General features: G+C 55.2%; 1 protein-coding gene across 2 annotated transcripts in view; it reads right to left on the reverse strand.

Annotated features, from left to right (window-relative positions):
- Positions 1-24494, reverse strand: part of Rilpl1 (Rab interacting lysosomal protein like 1) — a 33432-nt gene that overhangs the window by 3719 nt on the left and 5219 nt on the right. For both annotated transcript variants that reach the window (XM_005329556.4, XM_005329555.5), the window contains exons 2-6: positions 21644-21794; positions 14513-14631; positions 13713-13934; positions 6088-6260; positions 4281-4373 (exon numbers count right to left, since the gene is read on the reverse strand). In XM_005329556.4, coding sequence (XP_005329613.1) covers positions 4281-4373; positions 6088-6260; positions 13713-13934; positions 14513-14631; positions 21644-21794 — 758 coding nt within the window. The remainder of the gene's footprint in view (positions 1-4280; positions 4374-6087; positions 6261-13712; positions 13935-14512; positions 14632-21643; positions 21795-24494) is intronic.

The following is a 24494-nucleotide window of genomic DNA, read 5'->3' on the forward strand; positions in this document are numbered from 1 at the left end:
GGTCTCCCTAAATTGCTGGGGCTGGCCTCAAGCTTGGATCCTCCTGCCTCAGCTTCAGGAGTCACTGGGATCAAAGGTGGGTGCTACCATGCCCAGGGTGATTTTTTTTAATAGGTGGCTGAGAGAAGACATAAAAGAGTTCTGTCCAGTGCTATCTGGGGACTCCTGTATGTCTGGATGGGCTTGAAGGCCATCTCTGAGGAGCAGGCAGTCGCAGAATACCTAGATAATTATTCACAATGACACCCAAAACAGAGGACACCTTTGCCTAAAGAAATGCTCCCAATTCTGAGAAGCCAGGCTGCCCAACACAGGTGGCTCTGGGACATACCACTCTGTGCCCATCTGTGCCAGGGAGCCCCAAGCAGGCACCCCCTGGACACACGTGGCAGGTGTCTCTGACACCAGGTGGATGTTTGTCTGCCCACCTGGAAATGTTGGGCTCATTTTTGGCTTGGTCAAGGGGCTCTGGTCCCCTGAAGGGTCCTGGCTGAGTTCCTGTCTGTATGGCTGCTGGGACCACTACCTGGAGCCCCTGTCTGCAGTATCCCAGGCACTGCCCTGCAGAAGCCTCCACCTCGACAGGGAGGTGTCTTGGACATGGTGTGGCTGGTTTTAACTGCTTTCCACCCCCACCCCCCAGATAATTCTGGAAGACTCAAACCAAATGCAGCTTTAAGGGTGGCATTTAGGCGGTACAATGGGCGGCTGAGAAGCAGCTATTTCTGGCTGGAACGAGGAGGGGTGGCGGGTGGGAGGAAAGGGACAGAATGCGCTGCTTCCCCTCCTGTTTAAGACTGTGTGGCCACCTGCTCCCAGGCCGGCCTTTCCGCTCCACAGGGCCAGTTCTGAGCCCTCACTTCCCCGGGGTCCCCATGCGGCGGCTGCACCCTGTTCCAGGGCAGTCTGAGGCCTACCCCAGTGCAGAGCAGCCCTGTGCCTGGGCAGGAACCGGAGGCTGGGACCACACCAAGGGGGCGCTGCTGCCATGCTCTCTGGGGCTGAGTCTGAAGTCACCAGGGGCTCCCGCGTGACCTTTCTGACCAGTGCCAACGTCCCCTCCAGCCAGTGGCTGCTCAGTCACAAGCTCTTCTTGGACCATCTTCAGGCATGCTGTTGACTGGCAGCAGAGTTTCTGGTTCCCCTATTATGTTCAGCCCAGAAATGTCGAGTCTGATGTCTCTGACTCATGGCATATTTGAGATAAGGGACCTGGGCAGGCAGCCCACAGCTGGATGTGGGAGGGGTTTGCACAGACAAAAGCCAGGGGTTCAGCAGCCCGACTCCAAACCTCAGTGGCAACATGATCTAATGGACTTCCATACCTTCCCTGGGCCTTGCCTTCCTCATCTGAGAAATGGGTAGAACTGTCCCAGCTCTGGGCCTCTGGCAGGGTGGAGGCTACTTTAGTTCAAGTGGTCTTAGCTGGTGAGGTCTCATAGCCTCCTCGGTGGTCATTACTCAACAGCTGGGAGTGAAAGGTGGGGAACACTGGGCCAGGGGCACAAGACTGGGCTGGAACCCAGCTGTGAAGTCCACTCAACAGCTGTAGGAATATGGCAAGGCAAGGACAGCAGAGTAGCCAGGCCCAGATGAGTGTAGAGGGGGAGGTAAAGGCCATCGGCTAAGAACCATCTTAAGAACTGCTGTTCCCAGCCCCAGGGAAGATCCCTCCCTGTCCCAGGCTCCTCCCAACCTCTGGGCTCACAGGCCACAGCTCTCGGTCCCTTGAGGAGGACAAAGGCTACCAGTGTCTTGGCTGGGCTGGTCAAAAGCCTTTTGTGCCAGCTGGCTCCCCCAGTGACCCCTAGAAGGCAGGGGCTGCCATGGGACTGGCCACCTGCACCCCACGGTGCGAGGTCGTTCCTCTCTGTCTTCTCTTGGGCTCCCAATTCCAGTTGCCTCCCCAGGCAGCTCTCAGCACCAGAGGATAAGCTAAAGGAACAGAGGCGCCGAGGGATGAAGCCACGTGGAAGGGAAGGGCAGCCAGGCAGCCTGGTCAGGCACAGGTAGAAGAGCTAATGGAAAGAGGGTTCACGGGGTGATTCTGATAACTCAGGATTTCACCTAGTTTGAGGCTGGCAAAAGTCAACTCTTCATTACCTGTTGGGAGGGGTGGGGGTGTGCTGGAGTAGGAAAGCCCAGCTGGAAGGAATTCTGAGACTTATGGGCCAGAGGCTCCCCAGAGGGCAGTGCACAGGCCCTGGAGATGCTGGAGAGGTCTGATCCTTAAAGACCTGGGATGAATGACGGAAGGATGCAGAACCTGGTCTCCCCTCCCTCAGCCTAGGTAGCTGCGGGGCTCCTGAACTGTCTGGCAAAGTCCCTAGGGGATACCCAGAAGCTGTGGCCACTGAAGCACATAGGATAGGCTCTGCTTGTCCTCACTCGAGTGGGGCTGGCACAAACACCAGAGCTTAAGCCAAGACTTATAAGAACCCCTGCCAGCAGCAAGAGTTCTCCTGGCACCAAGAACACAGAACCAAGACTGAAGGCCTCCCGGTGCCCAAGGAGAAGCCACAGGGGACTTCGTACCTCTGTCTAGCACTCTGATCCTGTTGGGGACCCACTTCTTCCCAATCTTGGTCTATACAAACAGGGAGGAGAAGGGGGTGCAGACCTGGCAATCCATGTGCTGCCCTGTGATTGGTTTAGGGATGCTCATGTGACCAGTCAGAGCCAATGAGGCTTGGTTCTGTGATTTCTGTGGAGCTTCTGGGAAGAGAACCTGAACCAATGGCTGCTACCTTGCCTTCTGGGGGAGCCCAGAGAGAGGACGCTAAGTCAAAGGCCTGGATCCAGCTGAGCCTGAAGCTGGAGCAAGCTGGGAAATTGTAGTTACTTAGTCAAATTCATTTTCTTCAGTTACTTGAATTTCAGTTATAAATATGGAAGATCACAAATTATCAAATGGTCAGAACAGTTGGGGAATTCAGAGGAAGATTTTCTGGCTCCATGCTTCATTCCTAGGAAATATTGATCTGTAACCAGAACTGGAGACCAATACCACCTCTGAATCCAGCAGAGATCTAGGGCCAAGCTAATAAGCTACATGTAGCTGGGAAGAAGGGAGCCGGTGTTAACCCAGATACCCCAGGAAGCCATCCTCCACTCCCATGCCCACTAGGGCCTGGAACTTAAACAGGGCACTGTGTTCTAGGCAGACGTCCAGCACAAACCCGCACACGCCCTGCATTAGGTCAACCCACCAGCTAAGAACCAGCCAAGAACTCCCCAGGTGACCGGAGCGTGAAGGAGGAGACACATGCTGATGCTGGGCTTCCTCTCTGCACATCCAACCACCTGCCTTCTCAAAACTACCGCTGGGGCTCAGGGACAGAGCTGAGGCCTCTCCTGCCGGAGGAAAAGCTGGAAGGCCCAGGCCCAGGAAGGCCCTCTAGGGGGAGAGGGCCAGGTTGGGGTTCAAACCCCAGCTCTGCCTCTTATCAGTCACAAAACCCTAAGCAGAGGACTAAGTTTCCTTAGCCACAAAATGGGCAGGATAGAGCTCTACCTCCCAGCCTTCGGCAAGGTCTCTGAGGCCCCTACAAGATACAGCTGGCACAGGCCACCCTATAGACCTCTAGCTCCAGGGCCTCAGGGGTCCACAAACCTCCTGAAATGGCACACAACATTTCACGTCTGTCTTTCCCAAGGAAAAGATCCGTCAGCTTTCATCAGAATCTCAAGTGGACCCTGCGATTCCAAGAACCATCTAAGTGGCCTCAAGTCTAGCTGAGGGCGGGGACAGGTTGCTCTCTTTTTTATGTATCTCCCAAACAACCAAGGCCTGACTCTGCATGTATTTGGCACCACTGAATACCTAGTGAAGGGACAGGGCTAAATGGATGAGTCATTGCTGAAATGCATGGTCAGGGCAGACCAGGCCCCACAGACGCCTCAGAGCCAGGGTCAAGCCCTTGAGATGCTCCAGCCCCCACCCCCGACTTATTCTCTGGTCTTGATGGCTGAGCCACATCCCGCCCCATCTGACACACTCAAGCAAGTGCCTGAGCTTCATTCAGCCTCAGGCCCAAGCCTCCCCAAGACCTGGTGCTACCCGACCTCTCTGCCTAGAGACCCCCAAAGGAGCTCAGCGTCCAGGCAGGGAGAGGAACCCGAGATTGGAAGCCGGACCAGGGGTTAAGCACATGTCAGCAGGATGTGGTTATTGACATGCCCGGCCCTAGAACAGTGCCTGAGGGTGGGAGTCCAGATACCCATGGACCTCATGGCGAGCAATGTGCAGAGAGCCCCACGTGCCCAGGGGTGTCACTTACAGTCTCCTAATGCCAGATTCCGGCTGGGGGGACATTCTTGGGTGTGCAATGGGTGGAGGTGGGGGTATCCGATTCTCCTCTTCCATTTCTTCACTGGAAAGAGTTGAGAGGTACGAGATCAATGAGTCAAGAATTCTGGCAGAAGTGGAACATTCCACAAGTTCCTGCGTGACAGTCTTGAGAGGGCACACATTTTGGGGGTCAGGGAGGGGAGAATAAGGAATTTCGGGAAAGGATCTTGCCTCCTGATTTTCAATTTCCCCAGACTCTAGCCAAACAGAACTGCTCCCTGTTCCCTGTCATTACGAAAACCTGCTACACCTCTGGGTTTCTTCCGCCTGAGGCTAGTAGTCCACACCTCGGAAGTCCCAGACCTGGAACTACCCTACCTGCAAGGCAGGCCCAGTCCAAATGCCGCCTCCGCGAAGCCTTCCAGTCTCACCCAGATGATCCCACCCATCTCTGAACCCACAGCGAAGTCATAAATCTCCCAGTATTAGTTATTTTTTTTAATAACTTTAATTATTTATATGTGATGCTGAGGATTGAACCCAGTGCCTCCCACGTGCCAGGCAAGCGCTCTACCATTGAGCTACAATCCCAGCCCATCTGTTCTTCCTTCTGGCTTTTCCACCAACAGATATGTGTTATGCACCTACTGTGTGCTAAGCTCCATTCTAAATGCTGGAAACTGGGAACATAGCCAGGGGCAAGACCAACCAGGCCTCTGGTCCACCCGGTGAGATAGCTTATAGTCTGCCACGGAAAACAAGCACATTAAAGAACAGGAACGCGGGGGTGGGGTGGGGGGTGTAAGGGCCGTGAAGCAAGCAGAATCGGGCAAGGCATGAGCGCAATAGGCTGCTCCATGGTTTTATCAATGCCAGGGACTGAACCCAGGGCGCTCCAACACTGAGCGCCAGCCCTTTTTTTATGTTGAGACGGGCCCTCACTAAGTTGCTAAGGCTGGCTTCGAACTTACAATCTTCCTGTCTCAGCTTCCAGGGTTGCTGGGACTCCAGGCATGTGCTACTGCACCCAGGAGGGCACTCCCTTGGACGGGGGTGAGGAGGAGGTGACACTTGACTGATCTCTGGATAATGAGAAGTCAACCATGGGGAAAGCCAAGTGAATCCCTTCCTAACAGCAGGAGCAGCACGTTCAAATATCCTGAGGCAGGAACAAGTAAGGTGGGATTTTCTTTTTCTTTTTTTGCAGTGCTTGGAGGAATCAATCCAGGGCTTGCACATGCGAGGCAGGTGTTCTACCACCGAGCTCCATTCCCAGCCCACAGCCTGGTGTATTTTGAGTAACAAAAAAGCAGAGCAGTGTATATGAAGCCAGGAGCCTTTGAGGGGGATGGTCTCAGACAGAGACTCAAGTCAGGTGCAGCACAAAAGCCAAGAATATGTCTTTCTTTCTTTTTTTTTTTTTTTGGTAACTCATTTGGAGGCAATAGCCGAAATGTATGGCTATGGCTATGAGGCTGCTTGTAATCTTCATTTACTACAAATGCTCTTATTTTGGCTGCAAAAATATTAAGAAAGGTGCGTGGTTTTGGGGTGCTACCCCAAGTCTTGCTGCCGTGTTCCTCCTAACAGCAGAAAAGCTGTGAATGAGCCAGTGCTCTGGCGAGCTGCACAGAGGATGAGCTTGTGTGTAAGGCTCTGGCCCGAAAGGGGTTCCTTGAAGACACAGACGGATGCCGACCCCTGGAGGCAACCGCACCAGAACTCCAGCAACTCCAGAAAGGAGGCGCTGGGGCTGTCCAGGCCAGGCCAGCCCTGCAGTTCTCAGGGACACTCACCTCTTGTAGTAGGCCAGCTCCTCCTGCAACAAGAAGACCTTGGACTTGAGCTCGTTCCTCTCGTGCAGCACATCCCGCAGCTCCTGCAGTGTGAACCGGGGGCGGTTGGGGTCCTTGAGATCCATGGCCATCTTCTCCGTATCTGAGACACACTCCTCCCCGCCCGGCTCTGTCTGGAGGAGGAGAGAGGCTCATGAATTCCTGGCAGCCGCCACCAGCGCCCACTCTGCGTCCTGATGCAGCTTGAAGTTCCCACCTCCTGGGTAGGAGCAGCTTGCCAAGGGCGCTATTTTAAGCCCCCGAGGGCGGCCTCTGCTCCCGTTCTGTACGGTCTCCCCTGGAGATGGAAGCTGCAGGCCACCTGTTCATTGTGCCCCCTCAGTAGCCGACTCGCATCCCTGTGCCTCCCCACTCAGAGTTCTGTTATAAAGAACATTCGAGAAGCCCCCGCCTCCAACACCACCACCCTCCTGCATCTGCCAGTGCTTCCCTTCCAGGTTCTCCACTCACACCCCACTAAGACCTTTGCTGATACGGCCAATGTGGTGGTTATCGCAGCCTACGCCTCCTTCCATTCATTTCCCCCTCTGCCACGGGGCCTTGCAGTTTGCCCCAGCAGGGGTGCACACGTGGGCATTTCTCTTCCACAAAGGCACACGTGGATTCCAGTGTTTCGCTAAGTCGCTATCCTGGGTCAGACCCTGTCCTCCCACCTTCTTCCAGAGCAAGGGGCCTTTTTCCTTCAAATCATAGTAAAATATACTTGACATAAATTTTACCATTCCTCCCCCCCCCCCTTTTTTTTTTTTGCAGTGCTGGGAACCAAACTTGGTCTTGCACACACTAGACACCCCCAGCTCCATTTTACCTTTTTTTCTTTCTTTTTTTGTGCCCCTGGGGATTGAGTCCAGGGGCACTTAACCACTGAGCCACATCCCAGCCCTTTTTAAATCTTTTATTTAGAGACAGGGTCTCACTGAGTTGCTTAGCGCCTCACTAAGTTGCTGAGGCTGGCTTTGAACTTGTGATCCTCCTGCCTCAGCCTCCGGAGCCACTGGGATTACAGGCATGTGTCACTGCGCCCAGCCCCTGTTATCTCTCTCGCTCTTTTTTTTTGTGGTGCTGGGGATTGAACCCAGGGCCTTAATGCGAGGCAAGCACTCTTACCAACTGAGCTATGTCCCCAGCCCCCCATGATCTTTCTTAAAGTATTCTTAAAGTAGCTTTCACCTACAACTCTCACCTCTAATCCCAGAACATTCTCCTTGCCCCAAAAGGAAGCCCCACACTCATCAAGCAATCACTGTCATTCCTCCATCACCCCAGCCCCAGTGGCCACCAGCCAGCTTGCTGCCTCTGGCTGTGCCTGTTCTGGATGCTACTCGGGAGGCCAAGGCAGGAGGATTCTAAGTTTGAGGCCAGCCCAGAGCCACTTAGCAGGACTGTCTCAAAATAAAATGAAAAAAGCTGGGGACAGAGCTCAGGGCTACAGTGCTCATGCAAAGACTCTGGGTTCAGTCCAGAGCAGAAACCAGCTCAGTTCCCCTGTTTGTGGGTGATACTCCTTTGTGGGCATAGACCACACTCTGTCCAGTTGAGGGGCGCTGGGCTGTTTCCACCTCATGGCTCCTGAATGGTGATGTTAACATACTTCCTGTCCAAGTATCTGTTTGAACCGCCATTTCCCCTCTTTTGGATACACACCTAGGTGTGAACTGCTGGATCTTCTGAGACCCTATGTCTAACTGAGCTGGGTTTTCCATGCCAACCTGTCCCCTGCAGTGGCTGCCGACTTCACATTCCCACCAGCAAAGCACAAGGTTCCAGTCTTTCCACATTCTGGCCAACTCTTGTTACTTCCTGTATGGGTGTAAGTAGGGATCCCCAGTCCTTTTTATTTTGAGACAGAGTCTCACTAAGTTGCTGAGGCTGGCCTCAAACTTGTGATCCTCCTGCCTCAGCCTCCCCAGTTGCTGGGATTACAGGCGTGTGTCACTGTACCCAGCCATTTTCCATTTGGGAGGTATTGCGAGCTGTCCCCAAGTCACCTAGCCAATCTACAGGTGGCCTATCCTGTCCAGGTGGTGAAGTATCTGACAGTCTTGCACCTCCAGTGTTCCACAGTCCCTCAGAAGAAATGGACAAAGGCTGGGACATCAGTGGAGACCCTGGAACAGGGAAAGGGGGATGCACACAGACAGCCCACCCACCCACTCCAAAAGGAACTCCACAGCGGCCCAGGGAAAATGGGACTCGAGCCAGGGTGGTGGCACAGGGCCGAGAGGCCAAGGACTCCCGAAGGCTGAGCTGCAATGCTTCACATCCCGAGAGTCTAGGATGGGCTGTTCTGGGAAAGGACACGTGAAAGGAGACACCACCCACAGGGCAGCTCAGGTGACAGAGGAGCCACAGGCGGGTGCTGGGGGGAGAGGGGTTCTGACCACACCAGCCTCAGAATGGGGTGGGTGGGCACCAGGGAGGCATCTCCAGCACAGGAAACTCTAACCCGTCACATGTGCCCCCAAACTCCAGCAAATGGGCCTCTTCCCTCCCGAGAGCTAGCAGGACAAACTCCCAGGAGTCCATGCCCCAGAGGGTCCCCAGGATCTGCTGGTTCAACAGGTTCAGGTGGGCTGTGTTGGCAGGAGCCTCCAGGGCTACTCTCACACCACCACAGCCACGTACTCAGACAGCACGCTCCTGAAGGACACCTTCAGCAAGTGACTGCCACCCGCAGGCTCCCACCCTGCCTGGGCTCCCCACGGAGTCAACCCGGTCTGGCATTCATCCAGCCCTGACTGAGCACTAACTCTGTATCTTGGTGTCACTGAGCTCAGTCCTGGGGACAGGTGCAGGCAGACACACAGAAACCGACCAGCTGACACAATAAAAGAGGAACGGAGACACCAAACTCCAACTGGCAACAATCCGGGAAGGTCCTGGGCTGGAGGTGGTCTCTGTGCGTGGGGTCCTGACAAATGTGAGGAGTTTGTCATGGACTCTGCGCATCAGGGGCGTGGACCAGAGATCGCAAACCGGGGGGCCTCCAGACCCCCACTGCTTGGTGAGGCCCTCGCTGCATTCTAGGACGATCGAGCCAGTTACCAAAGGCGAAGGGTCAGGAGATTGCACGCTGAAGTCGGGGTTCGAGACTTCCTTTTAGAAAAAGCATCCGAGGACCCGGCCACCCTGGGCTCAGCTGCCCAGAGCGCCCCTGGGCTGGTGAGGAGCAGCAGCGGCTGACTCTTCGCCTCCCTTTTACCTTCGCAGCCTGGACACTGCGCCACAGCTTCAGCCCCTCCCTCCCCAGGAGACACAGGGCCTGCCCTGTCTCTGGAGGCCCGTGGGGCAGGGACAGAGCCTTTCGAGGGACTGTCCACTCCTCAGCACCCAGGAGGGCTTCGTGCAAGCCACCAGCTCCTCACCGGCCTTCATTTCCCTTAGCACTGATGACCAGGTCCCTGCTACACATGCCAGGGTCCTCGGGGCACAGAGGGTCTAAGCTCACCGCAGCACAGAAGGCAGTTTTGAGGGGATGAGACCCTGACCCCCCAATGCGGAGGGGATCCCCAGCCAGGTGCGCAGGCCCTGACTCAGGCACCAAGGTGGCCAGCGTGGGGGAGGCAGGCCTGGGGCTCTGCTTTTCCAGAGGCCCAGGTGGTGACCCCAGCACCATGGGCAGCCCTGTCCTGACCAGAGCCTGAGAGGCTCTTCCCACGATGGCAATCGGGCCAGCCCAATAAGCCTTCTAGGCTTATCCCACGAGGAACCACAGAGGTGGCTCTGCTTATCTTGGATAAGCCAGGCCTCTGCCTTGTTCACGGGTCCCTGGAGGCTCTCTGGGCACAGCTAGAGGGATAGAGACACCTGGAGGCTTCAGCTGCTTTACAGGGAGGCCCAGGGGACGGCTGGCCAGCAGGGCCTGTCCAGGGGCCTCCAGGAGGCAGCACCTTGGATCAGGGCCTCCGTTCAGAGGCCTGGCCTCCCAGGAGTGTTCCCGCTGCCAGGCTGTGGAGGTGCCCATGAACGTATTTCAGAGCAGTCCCTGGCCCAGCAGAGGGGACGACAGTGCTCTGGTCACACTCTGGACCCCTGTGCCTTCCAGGCTAGACCCCTTCAAACCCTGTTCCACACACCAGCCACCAGGCCCTCTTTTTAGAGAGGGCAGTTAGCAATCAAAACTGGTAGGTGGCGAATCCGAGAGGGCAGGGTGGACTTGCGTCTCCTGTGGAGCTGTCCTGTGGGACCTCTGCAAGGAGCCCACCTCCGCTCTCAAGGACACCTCTGAGGAAGCTGGATTCTGCCCACAGGAGATGCCAGCACAGGGCTGGAGGTGGAGGGGCAGGGCCTGCTGCTCCTGGGGGCTCCTCTCTGGGTGACAGAAACGGCCCAGAGCTATTGTCCACACAGTGCAGTGAGCCATTAAAACCCACAGGACTGTACACCTGAGTCCAGGCACCGGCTCTGCCACAAGCCACATACCAGTCTTAAAATTTTACTTATTTATTATTCTTCCTTTTTTGCAGTACTGAGGATTGAACCCAGGAGGGCTCTACCATTGAGCTACACCCCCAGCCGATTTTATTTTGTTATTTTGAGACAGTGTCTCAAAAGTTGCTGAGGGCTTTGCTAAATCACTGAGGCTAGCCTCAAACTTGCAATCCTCCTGTCTCAACCTCCTGGGTAGTGGGATTACAGACATGCCGCAGCCGCCGGCTGAACTGGATTCCTTAGACGGCTGAACTCTGTGGCGTACGGTCACACCTCAGCAAGGAGGATGTGAAAACACGCGAGGAGGGGGGAAGTCGCCTGCAGCTTACACTGAGTAGCATTGAAGGATCGTAGGAATTGGGGAAAACCAGAAGAGTCCTGGCTCTGGGATCCCCCACAGCACCCAACTCCCACCCCAGATGTGCTCCAGGATGGGCCCCACCCCAGTCACATGCAGCTTTTTCCAGCGGCTCCTGTGGTCCCCCTGCCTGCTACAGCCTGCCCCACATTCCACTGGAAACCCACCCACCCCATGAGGCCAGAACCCTGGGGTAGTGCCCTAGGCCCAGTGCTGCCTGTGGCCCCACAGGCCTCTGCCCTCCCTTGACTCCCCACTTCCTGCCCCCCCCCCACGTCTTCTCTCCCTGCTGCTGGGGTGAGCCTACTGGATCCCTTCCGGGTCACTATGCTCCTCTGTCCATGGAGGACGTTGGCCGCTGATCACCCTAGAGAGGCCACACAGAGCCAGCAATGAGGCCACAGAACCCTGGGCTCCTGCACCAACTGACAACCTCAAAACAGCAGAGCTCCCAGGGACAAGGATCGGAGCTGGAGTGAATGCTGCAGCCTGCTGCTGTCCCCACCGCTGTCCCTGCCCCCCACTCCCCACCCCTCACTGCCAGAAAGGGAAGCCAAAACCAGCAGGCGCTGGGAGGTGTGGAATGTCCCTGTCCTGTCCTGTCCTCGCCTGAGATCTGGGGCGGGGCCCAGGAGCCTCGTGGCTGTGGCAGGGATGGTGTCCTCGGGACACAGTTTGGACCAGGACTGCCTGGCCAGGAGACAGGCCTGAGTTCCGAGGGACCCACAGTGGGCAGGGCCACCCAGAGCGTGGCCCGTGGCCCTGTCCTGGAGCTGGCTTCCTTCCCTCCATTGCTGCCACAGCTCGTCCCACCCTCACCTTCTGCCCGCCCGGATCACGGCAACCATTTAATTTAGGTTTATGTTGTTTAGCTAAAAGCAGGGCCCTAACCTGTTTTTTTACAGACTTCCCCGCAGCCTGTGTGTCGTGGCCACACCTGCACTCTCAGCTATTCAGGAGGTTGGGGCAAGAGGACCACAAGTTTGAAGCCAGCCTGGCAAGTTAGCAAGACCCTGTTTCTAGACAAAAAGGGCTGGGACGAGGGGTGGAGCTTGGTGGCCGAGGTATTAGACCAGAAACCCCGCCATATTAGAAGAAAACATAGGCCCAAACGCCAACATATTGTCTCAGGAACTGACTTCCTTAACAAGTCTCCTACAGCACAAGAAGTAAAATCAATAAGCAATAAATAGGATGACATTCAAACTAGGCGAGCACAAGGCCCTGGGACCACAGATCAGCAACCGGCCCCAGGCACAGGCTACTCAATGGCTGCCCTGGGTCTCCACCCCCCTGACCCAGCCCACTGTGGCCAGGTGCCTGGCAGGGACTGCAAACCCTGACCAGCAACAAACCTCTGCAGGAGGGGAGGGCAGCTCCACTCCCCGGTTCACTCTGTTCTTCTCAAGCAGCAATCCACCTCCCGCACTTCCTATGGTAGACCTTGGCATGGGCTCTGGCCTCCAGCTAGAGGAGGCTCCTCCCCCATCACCACCTGCGGCCAGCTGTCCTGCCCTGTGCTCCTGACGCACCCTGGGGCTCACTGGGTGCTGGACATGCTAGTGCCCACTCACCTGGTGCCCACCATCACCTGAGCCTACCTGATAGTCCCCTCCACGCACTCAGGGTGCAGCGTCTGCCTCTCCATTTCTGCCCCAGGACCTGCTCAGGAGGTGGGGGAGATGACAATCTCAGGCCACCCTTAGCCACCTGGGGACCAACCTACAGAAAGCGGGTTCTGGGAGGTGCTCTAAGTGCTTCCTAGAGCTTCCAGGCCTGGGGCGTGACCTCCATGCCACACCCTCCAGTTCCCTTCTCCTCCTTCCGTTTCACTAGCCTGATTAACAGGATCTCCTCCAGCCAAGTCCTGCTCCCAAGCTGTGCTGTGAGGGACCCCAACTAAGACACCCCTCACCACTGGGAGTCCTCTCCCAAGCCCAGGTGGTTGCTGGGGCCCCGCCTGGCCCACCTGGCCCCACAGGCCTCTCCGACCTCATTCAGCCAACCTCCCTCAGCCTCCCTGTCTCTCCCACCCTGCACACCACCCACCCTAGCCTGTCTTTTTTTTTGGTAAAGGATGGAGCTCAGGGGCACTCAACCAACCACTGAGCCACGTCCCCAGCTCTGTTTTGTATTTTATTTAGAGACAGGGTCTCACTGAGTTGCTTAGGGCCTCACTAAGTTTCTGAGGCTGGCTTTGAACTCATGGTCCTCCTGTCTCAGCCTCCCCAGTCACCGGGATCACAGGCCCCGGCTTCGGACTCTAGGGCTGAGTCCTCCTGAATGGACAGGCCCATTAGTCCACTGAAGGATCACACTGCTATGAACATCTGTGAGTGGGTCTCCATGTGGATGCTCATTTGCAGCTCTCCAGGTGTGTCTAGAAGGCATTGCTGGGTCACATGGTGTGTGACCCTGGCCAATGTCTGTCTCCCCTGCTCAACTGTGAGCTCCACGTGGACAGGGACGGGGTCTGTTTGGCCCATGTGTCCTCCCCTGTGTCTGCCACATGGATGCCAATTATTTGAATGAATACGCAAGGCAGGTGCCTGGTGACCACCACTGACCTGAACACCCTGGACTGGAATGTTGGGAGTTCTAGGCCCAGCTCTGCCTCTGTTCTGCTGTGTGTCTTCAGGCCAGTAGCTGGTTCTCTCTGTTCCTCCCATTGTCTTAAGTACAATGGAGAAAACAAGGCAACTCTGCCTACCTCCAGCCAGCTCAGACTCACCCTCCCGCACACCTCAGGCACCCCTCCGCACCAGCTTCTGCTTACCTCTGGCTCCTCCTCCCCGTTCTGGCTGAACTCTCCCTGTAGCCTTTCTCGAAGCTTCCCAAGTTCTGCCCTTAGGCTGCCCATCTCCTGCTCCTTAGTCTGCAGATCTGCCTCCAGCTCCACCTTCTGTTCGATCAGGGCCTTCCCCTGGGCCTCTACCACGGTGACACGGTGCCGGAGGTCGTGGTTGATCTTCATCAGCCGAGTCTGCTGCTGTTGTAGCTGTAGAAAGAGGGAGGTCATTGTGTAGGGCTGCCAGGTACGGTGGCTCCGGATGGGCACCGCACAGGGGCAAATCCCCTTCAGGTTCACCAGGCATATTACAGATCTTTACTTGCTTGGAAGTTGTTCATGTTCTTATGACTCTGTTGACAGCAGAGATGGGCATTAGTACACTTACTGAGTTCACTTTATGGCAGATGGAAGCCAAGTGTCTTGTTAGAATCAATGCATCACGACAATTTTCCAGCAGATGGAAATAACAGGCCTCAATAAAGAGGCGTCATTTTTGATTCAGGTGGAGACACTGCAGGTTCCTGGGGCAGCACGGGGCCCATGGGGCCTGGCCTCACAGGGGAACAGAGCGGTGGGCTGGAGGAAGCCCCAGGGTCACAGCAAAGGGGACTCCTGGGCCTGCAGTGTAGACTCTGCTGAGGCTCCTCCACCACCCCTGATTTGAGGCCGAGCCTCCGAGGATGCCCAACCTTCGGAGCCCAGAGAACGAGATGGGAAGCTCCCGAGTGGAGCGTCCGGTCTCTGGCTGGAGCCAGCACTCGGGAGGAGGTCTGCCCGCCACTCACAGCCTCCACGTCCTCGTTCTTGAGGCCCAGCTCCCTGTCCTTGGCCCGGATCTCGTCACGCTGCTTGTCCACCACCTCCTTCAGCTTCTTCATCACCTGCCGCTCCCGTTCCGACATGCCTGGGTGGGGACACCAGCCCGTGACTCCACCTGCCCCTTTGCGTGGTCGCCCCGCAGCTTCTCCACCCAGACCCGGCCTCCCCCAGCCTTGCACCAGCTGCAGCCGACCACTGGCACCTGCTCTGTCCCCACCCCTCCCAGCCCATCCACCTCAGAGCCTTTGCCCTCCTGTCCCCTCTGCCCAGAACTCCCGACCTCCCCTGCAGCCTCCAGGTGAGCCTCCATCCAGCCACCTCTGCACACAGGCTCCCTCCCTGACCCCTGCCAAGCCGCCACCACCCCAGCGGCCCCGCAGTCCCCCCTTCTCCTGCTTCACCTTTCAGCACTTTTTACAACTCCCGTAATTCTGTCACTGAAGGGAGGGTGGCAGAGCAATGAGACCCCCAGGCCAAGCTCTGGCTCCAGGCTCTGCTCTTTGAGCCTCAGTTTCCTTATCTATAAAGTAGGGAGGTGGCTGTACCTCCCCCAGGGCTGCTGAGAGGCTGAACCAAGTGACACCGAGGACATGCATCATCTGACACCTGGCACCAGTGGGAGGTCAGGAGCTGCCACCCAGGGCTGGCTTCCTCACGGTTCATTCACCCCCACCCTGCCCCAGTCCCAGGCAGACCATGGGCCACAGGGGGACAAGGCTTCAGCTGACCCCTCCCTGTCACATTGCCGGGCCTCCACAGTGCCTGCAGATAGCAGGTCAAGCTACATGGGGAGTTTGCTGAACGGTAAGGACAGGGGCTGTATGAGTTTCCTACGGCTGCTGTAACAAATGATCTGCAAACTTGGTAGCTCGGTCCCATCCAGGTCTTCCCACCGACCTCCTCTCTCCCAGCAGGGATATTCCCCAGCAGGTTTCACCCACAACAATAACCATCCTCCCAGGTGTGTGTATTACAGTGTGTGACACCCGGTCACCAGACTAGGTGGGCCAGGTTCTGCCCTACAGAGCCCAGGATTGCAAAGAGTGACATTCCTGAAGGGGAGCCGTCCTGCCATTCCAGGCTTCATATGGGGTCTGCACTCAAGGCTGCCAGGGAATGGGGGCAGATTCCTCCTCCAGGATCCCAAAATGCAACTTCCTCCTGAGAGGCCCTGGAAGGATACCTGGACCCTATTGGCCTCATTTTACAGGTATGGAAAAATGAGGCCCAAGGTTCAGGGTTGCTCAGCCAGGAACTTGCAGAGCTGGCACTCAAACCCTGGTCTTCCTGTCCTCACCCAGACTCAGAGGCTCCCTTGAGGTCAGCAGACCATGTCACCAGGGCCAGACACCAGTCCACTCTCCCAGAGAGGACTACCTGCTTGAAGCGGCATTCAGCTTTCTGTACATGCACACACGTGCACACCAGATGTCCATCCTTCAACTACTCACTGAGCACCTGCTGCATACGTGATACTGAACCAATCATGGGGACACCACGGTCGACAGTGAGACTGGGCTTTGCTCTCACGGGCTTCTAGATGTCAGGCAGACAAGAACATGTGACAGAGAGACCCAGCGTGGACTGCGGGTGTGGGAAGCTGCCTCTGGGGCCAGGCACATTTACACTGAGCCCAGAGGACAGCAGAGAAAGAGGCCAGGTGATGAGGCCATGTCCCCGGTAGGCACCAGCAGGTGGGCAGGCCCAGGACTGGAAGTGGTACCCGGAGTCCAAGGGCAACACCAGGCTGCAAAGTAGAGGCCATCAGGAGATGCAGGCTCGAGCCGGAACAAGCCCAGACCAGAGGCCAGAGGGCCAGGCAGTGGGCCGGGCCAAGGAGGCCAGGAGGGGACAGTCAGGGAGGAAAGACCCCGAGGGCAAGGACTGGGAGGCCCCAAGGTGCAGAAAGTTCAGCTGGACCCCAAAAAGAAAAGAAAGAAAGAAAAAAAAGAAATAGAATCTCTGGAGATGCAGTTAGCTAAGAGGGACTCATGGTAGATGAGGGGAGGTGGACCCTAAACCCAGTAACTGGTGTCCTTAAAAGAGAAAGGGGTGGACATCAGACAGACCCTGAGGAGGCGGTCCTGGGAGCAGGAGGCAGAGATTCCAATGGCAGCGCCACAGGGCAAGAGGCGTGAGGTGAGCTGAAAGGGGCCAGGGAGGTGCTATGGTTTGGATTTGAGGTGTCCCCAAAACACTCCTGTATGTCAGAGGTGACAGCATTGGGTTAAGAGAGCTTCACCTATTGGGCATGATAGCGCACACCTGCAATCCCAGCAACTTGAGGCCAAGGCAGGAAGATCCCAAATTCAAAGCCAGCCTCAGCAATTTAGGGAGACCCTAAGCAAGTCTGTGAGGCACCGTCTCAAAATAACAAAATGAAAAGAGCTGGGAATGGGGTTTAGGGGTTAAGCACCCTGGGTTCAACTCCAGGAGCCTCCCATCCACTGACAGGGATGAAGTGGGTGCTAAGCGTAGGCAGCAGGGTGTGGCTGGAGGAGCAGGTCGCTGGGGTGTGCCTTGGGGTCTATGTTTTGTCCCAGTGAGCCGAGCTCTCTCTGCGTCCTGGTTGCCATGCCCTGAGCAGCTTTCCACACCAACACCCTTGCACCAAGGTGCTCTGCCTGACCTCCGCCCTCGCTGGGGCGTTCGCAGATCACAGACTGAAACCGTGGGCCAAAGTAAACTTCTCCTTGGCCTCATCCTTTCCAGGTCCAGCAAGGAAAAGCTGACTGAAGCAGAGCCATCTCCCCTCAGAGCCCCTGGCCCTGCTGGCACACAGATTTTGGACCTGCCTGCAGAGCTTTGAGGGGACACGTGTTGCTGTCATAAGCACCCAGTTTCCCGCAGCAATGGGTCACGGCAGCCCCTGGAGACAGTAGACGTCAGAGAAAGGCCCAGAGAGGGTGCACACGCGATTTCACTGAGCTGAAGTTCATACTGAACGAGACTTGGTTCAACGCGGAGGAAAAGACGCCCTTGGGGACATCTTTTACTGAGCACTGACCCTGGAAATAACTTGAGGGTTGGACTAGTTAGTGACCTTCCCCAAATGACCCAGGCGGTAGAGGCGAGGCTGGGACTGGAGTCGGGTCAGCAGCCTCCACACCTGCGTGGTATAGAGTCTCAGTGTTGCGAGATGAAGACTCAGAGGGTGACTGGCGGTGGCAGTGGCAGCAAGTGCTCTGAGTGTGCACATCGCCATGCACTTGGCAGCGGCCAAGGTGGTATACTTTATGTTGCACGTATTTTCACAACCACCCTGCCCCCGCCCCAAGACTTAGTAGGAAAAAAAATGCAAAACACCCCACGGATCATCTTCGGATCATCTTCACGTTGATTCGTGTTGCAGGGCAGTGTTTGGGATCTGCGGGGTTTAACTGAATATAATATCAAAATTCCCTTCTCCTGTTCCCTTTCACTTTTCTCTCATGTGCCGATGAGAAAAATCCCAAGAACTAATCCTACTGCTCGGCAGAGACGCCTGCGCTGGTGGTTTTCCTCCACTCCCAACGACGCCTAATTTGTTCCTGCACAGCCCAAGGACTTTCTGCAGACCCGAGAGTGTCTCTTCACACCTGTCTCCCAGGTCCAATGTCTTGGAGATCTGTAATTCACTCCCTGGGTGCTGACAAGTCATTTCTACTCCCTGCTTTCTAAATGACAAGAGAGATTCCAAAAAACAGGCAAAGAAGTGCTTTCTTTTTTCTTTTTTGGTACTAGGGATGGAACCCAGGGGTGCTTAACCACTGAGCCACATCCCCAGCCCTTTCTTGTATTTTATTTAGAGACAGGGTGTCGCCGAGTTGTTTAGGGCCTCGCTAAAATACTGAGGCTGGCTTTGAGTTGGTGATCCTCCTCCTGCCTCAGCCTCCTGAGCAGCTGGGATTACAGGTCTGCACCACTGTGCCCGGCTAAGAAATAGCTTTCTTGTTTTATTTTGTTTTTTTTTTACAGCGGAAACTGAACCCCAGGTGTTCCACCACTGAGCTACATCCCCAGCCTGTTTTGAGACAGGGTCTCACTAAGTTACCCAGGCTGGTCCTGAACTTGCAATCCTCCTGCCTCAGCCTCCTGAGAAGCTGGGATCACAGGAAGAAAGTGTTCTATCATCTAGATGCTTCCAGAGAGTGGGAGAGAGGAGACCCCCCCCAGGTAGCTCTGAGAAACGGGGCGCCCCATGCTAGGAGCTGAGAAAGCCATGCTGGCTACCCTGGAAGGCTCCCCTGAGAACCCCCCACCTCCCCAGGATTCAGACAGCTGCACCCCTAAATCGTCAGCATGCCCAAGCCTCTGCCCAGAGTCACAGCTGGCACAAGGTGCAGCCCGATGGTCTCCCCGTTCCTTCTCTGAGGGACTTCAGCAGCGGGAGGGAGACCACCGGCCCAGTACCTGCATGGGGCCTCTCCACTCACGGCTGCAGCCTGGCAGGAGCCCAGGGTCCTCACTGGGACCCACTCCAGCTGGGATCCACACTCCAGCTGCTTCCTGACAAGCCCAGCAGGGGACAGGAGGCCACAGGGACAGGAGGCTGTGGGGACACAGCGAAGCTCCCCACGCTGCAGCAGATGGAACCCAGCCAAGGGGCAGCTCAGAACTATGCTTTCAGGCCCCTGGCCCAGGCCCTCGCGCCTCTGCGGCTTCAGTGGGGCAGGCAGGACAGTTCCCAGGTCATCGGCAGAGGCCTCTGTGTGCCCTCAGAAGTGTCACAGGCAAGAATAAGGCATCAGGTCCCTTGGATAAGTACAACTTAGTTCCCGCATGGCCCAGCATCCCCTGCTGAGGCACCTGCCTGCGGATCTGAGAACACACAGAAAGACTTGTGTACAGGGGCACATGGCAGGGTGGCAAGGGGGGACAGCCCCAGAGTCCACACAAACCGCTCCATCTGCAAAATGGAAAAGGACTCAGCCATAAAAAGGAACAAGTAGCTACTGACACCTGCTCAAAAAGGGGCAAAGCTGGAAAACATGACCCAAGTAAAAGGAGGCAGACACAGGACCACGCAGGGTGACCCCCCCTGTGCAGAGTTCCGGAAGAGACAGATCCATGGACCCAGAGAGAGCAGCGCCATACTAACTCCAGAATGCCAAAGCCGCAGGCAGCCATCCCCCTCTGCTCTCCACCAGTCTAACTTAGTCTTAATGAATCGGCCTGCTTTGGACATACTTCTATTCACTTTTAAAATATGGATATGTATGTAGGTATGTGCATATATATTTTTTGTTTCTGGGAATTGAACCCAGGATTGCTTAACTACTGAGCCACATCCCCAATCCTTTTTATTTTTATTTCTTTAAAAAATATATATTAATTTGCTTGTATTTAATTTATACACACACACACACACACACACACACACACACACACACACACACATATATATTTTGCTTGTTGATAGACCTTTATTTTATTTGTATGTGGTGTTGAGAATCGAACCCAGTGCCTCCCACGTGCCAGGCAAGCGTGCTACTGCTGAGCCCCAGTCCCAACCCTTATTTTTTATTTTGAGACAGGGTCTCAATAGGTTGCTTAGGGTCTCTTTAAATTGCTAAGGCTGGCTTTGAACTTGTGATCCTGCTGTCTCAGCCTCCTAAGAAGCTGGGATTACAGGCACAGCCACCATACCTGGCTAAAAATATGCTCTTAGGATGAATTATTAAGCGCATGCAAATTTGGAAATCACCAGATCGTCCTAGAACACTGAATTTTTTATCATCATTGAAGTAACCCTTTAATAGTGTTTTTGCCTTAAAATACATTTTTCTTTTCTTTTTTTAATTTTTTTAAATTGTAGATGGACAATACCTTTATCTCATTGATTTATTTTTATGTGGTGCTGAGGATGGAACTCAGTGCCTCACCCGTGCAAGGCAAGCACTCTATCACTGAGCCACAACCCCAGCTCCCAAATAAATTTTTCTTACATTCCTACAGCTCCAAGGCTTTCCCTTGGAGTGTCATTTCCCAGCTTTTTACTCAATCTCTGTAACTGATAAAATCCATGTCTTTGTGTGTGTGAGTCACTGGGGACGAAACCCAGGACCTCACCCACGCCAGGCATGCACTGCACCACTGAGCCACCACACATTTTTGGTACTGGGGATGGAACCCAGGGGCATTCACCACTGAGCTGTATCCCCAGCTCCTTTTATCTTTTATTTTGAGACAGGGTCTTGCTAGTTGCTTAGGGTCCCACTAAGTTGCTGAAGCTGGCCTTGAAATTTTGATCCTTCTGTCTCAACCTCCCAAACAGCTGGGATTACAGACCTGTGCCCGGCTGACCCCAAGGGTTGTCTCAGGCTAAAGAGATGATTCTGAGATCCCTCAAGGTGGGAGGCAAGAGGCAGCTCTGATTTGCAGGGGAAGAGGCGTTGGCCAGTACAGGACAGAGGGGGCTTAGGAGGCCCAGCTCAGACCCACTGTCCATTCTTGTATCCCAACAGCAGCTGGCGTGAAGGTTCTGGGTAGCTGTTCATAGGATGTGACAGTGGAGTGGACCCAGTGCCAGTCAGGCCTGGGCTGCTGTCCCTAGTTGCCCCCTATAAGAGCCTCAAATCTCTTTCCAGAGACCACAGCTTTGTCTAAGGGGCCGTGTGATCTGACCCCTGCTGGCCCTGACCTCATCTTCAGCCACTCTGGCCTGGGTCTTCTTGTACCCCACCCCAGCCTCCCGGGTCTCTCACTCTTGCCCCGGGGCCTCTGTGCTACTTGCTTCTTGCGTTAGGTACTTGCAGGGCCCACACTGTCACCTCATTAGGCTCAACTGTGACAGCCTCCGTCTCTAAAGAAGCCTCAGGTCACTACCTGCACCCTGGTCAGCTCCTCTATGGTGCTGCTGGCCTCTGGAACCAAGCCACTGTCAGTCCACGTGCTCATCAACCATCTCCTCCTTCAGGAGGGCAGGGTCTCTGTCCTGTCTAAGGTGTCCCAGGGCAGGGAGGGAACCGGGGGCAGCCTCCTAAGCAAACCTGTGTCGCCATCTGCCAACCCGGGCTCCCCAGCTTCTTGCAGAGCAGGGATGAGAGTCAATGTGGCACCAGGACGCGGGCAGCAGCTCCGCAGGACAGTCCCCCTCGCCCGGGCGGCCCTCTTACCTTCATGCTTCTGGAACTCCTCCTCGGAGAAGCTGACGTCCTTGTGGGAGAGGTTGGTCATGAGCTGCTTGTTCTCCTCCTGCAGCTGGGCGATCTGGGACAGCAGGTCCTGCGCCTCCCCCCGCCACACGTCCTCCACCAGCTCCAGCTCCTGCCAGGGCAGGGACGGTGGTGCAGTCACAGCGTGCCCAGGGCAGTGGCCTCACCCCCGCTGCCCAAAGGGAGCATTTCAGGTGGCTGAGGCTCTGGGCCACCCTTTGGCCTTGGGCAGAAGGATGGGAAAGGCCGCAGCCACCCCCCACAGGCACCTGGCCCCTGGGCCCAGCTGAGACTGCTCTTCAGCGATCACCGGGGGCCACAGGTCCCAACCACTTCTTGGGGGGGGGGACCCTGGGGAGGCCCAGGCTGCCAGCGCCACTGGCCCAGAGTTTCTCTTCAGGCCTCTGGAGCAACTCAATAAGCCACTCAGAGGCACCAATTCTCTCATCTGGGAACCAAAACATACAGGCAGATGTGAGGAGAAACAAGATCAGTCCATTAAAAGGATTCTGTGGCTGGGCACAACTGCATGTGCCTGTATCCCAGCTACTCAGGAGGCTGAGGCAAGAGGATCACAGTTAGAGGCCAGCCTCTGTAACTTAGCAGGCATACATCGGGCTCGGCGAATCAGAGAATATTCTGTGTAGCTGTCTTAAACTAAAAATGGGGGCTGGGGTGTGGCTCAGTGGTAGAGCGCTTGCCTAGCAAGCGTGAGGGGCTGGGTTTGATTCTAAGTATCCCATTAAAAATAAATAAATAAAATAAAGGTATTGTGTCCATCTACAATTTTAAAAAAATCATTAAAAAAGTACACACACACACATAAAAAAAATATAAAAGGGGGCAGGGGATGTGGCTCAAGCAGTAGCGCGCTTGCCTGGCATGCGTGCGGCCCGGGTTCGATCCTCAGCACCACATACCAACAAAGATGTTGTGTCCGCCGAGAACTAAAAAATAAATATTAAAAATTCTCTCTCTCTTTAAAAAAAAAATATATATATATATAAAAGGGCTGGGGATGTGGTTCAGCAGTAAAGTGGCCGGATTCAATCCCCAGAACCTCAAATAACAACAAAAAGAGTATTTTGTGGATGACTGTAACCAAAACCACAGATAATCGCAAATGGTAACAAGGATGTGAAATGGGAGCTCAGACACGTGGCTGATGGGACAGGAATAGCAAGCACTCAGAGCAGCCTGGCTGCTCCCAGCACAGCCAACACAGAGGGGCCCCAGCTGCCCCAGGAGCCACGAAGACACACATCCACACCAACACACATGGGTGTGGACGTGCGTGGCAGCCTGAGGTAGAAACAACCTCTGTCCATCAACTGATCAGCAGGTTAAAAAAAAATGGGGTGTATTCAAACACGAAATACTGCATGGACATAAACAGGCCTCGTGCTACACGAGCTCCTGTCTTTCTGTTCTTTTGATACTGGGGACTGACCCCAGGGGCACTATATCATGATCCACATCCCCAGCTCCTTTTACTTTTTGAGACAGGGTTTCGCCAAGTTGCTGAGGCTGGCCTCAAATTTGCAATCCTCCTGCCTCGGCCTCCCAAGGTGCTGGGATTATAGGTGTGGGCCACCACAATAGGCTTTCATAGTCTTATTTCTATGAAATATCCAGAACAAGTAGATTCCCAAAGTCAGAAGGCACAGCTCTGGGGATGCGGGATGAGGAGTGACTGTCATGGGTGTGTGTTTTCTTTTTGGGGTGATGAAAATGTTCTAAAATTGACTGTAATGACGTGCACAGCTCTGAACACGCTGGCGACCTCTGAGTGGTGCACTTTCAATAGGTGAGTTGTATGTGGATCACACTCAATAAAGCTTCCAAAAAGAGGAGTTTGGTAAAACCATAAACTAGTCACAAAGCACCCTTGCAGCTGTCAGATGCAAGTGTGGTTAGGGGCTCAGATCCTGGGGTCTGTCGCTCAAAGTTTGAGTCCTGTTTCTGCTACTCACTAGCTGGTCGTGGGCAATCTAACCCTTGGGTGCCCTGGAGACAGGTTCTCGTGAGGATTAAGTGGTCACTCCCTGCAGAGGCTGGAAACAGTGCCTTACCCCAGCAGGTCCTGATGACCCTGGTCCCCCTGCCATGGGCCACAAGCCACACAAGGCCCAGACGCGCTCCCCAGTCCCATCTCCTCCCTCGGAAAGCCTTGGCACTGGGGAGACGAGAGGGAATAACTAAACATATAGGCAGCTGGTTGAAGACCCTCAGGGGCTGGTTGAAGGCCAGGGGCTGGGGTGGAGGAAGGATGGACAGGTGCAGCCTGGAAGCTGACCAGGATGCGGCAGCCCTGAGCCTCTGCCCCCACCTGGCACAGGCTGGGCATATAGCAGGCTTCGTGAATCAGAGTGTTCTGTGTAACTGGCTAGGACAAGAAAGCAATGGTCCGCAAAGGTGACCACACCCTCTTCCCCTATTCCCCAGAATCTGACAAGGTTTCCTTACGTGGCAAAAAGGACTTGGCAGCTATGATTAAGTCAAGGATTTTTTTTTTTTTTTGTACTGGGAATTGAACCCTGGGGCACTTCACCACTGAGCCACACCCCCAGCCCTTTTTATATTTATTTAGAGACAGGGTCTCACTAGGTTGCTTAGGGCCTCACTGTGGCTGAGGCTGGCTTTGAACTTGTGATCCTCTTGCCTCAGCCTCCTGAGCCACTGGGATTACAGGTAGGCGCCACTGTGCCCGGCAAAGTTAAGGGTCTTGGGATTGGGGGGATGGTCCTGCGTGATCAGGGTGGGCCTGTGAAATCACAGGGTCCTCAAAAGAGGGAGGAAGGGGAGCCGGGGT

Source organism: Ictidomys tridecemlineatus, chromosome 2, assembly GCF_052094955.1.
Source record: "Ictidomys tridecemlineatus isolate mIctTri1 chromosome 2, mIctTri1.hap1, whole genome shotgun sequence".
NCBI classification, from domain to species: domain Eukaryota; kingdom Metazoa; phylum Chordata; class Mammalia; order Rodentia; family Sciuridae; genus Ictidomys; species Ictidomys tridecemlineatus.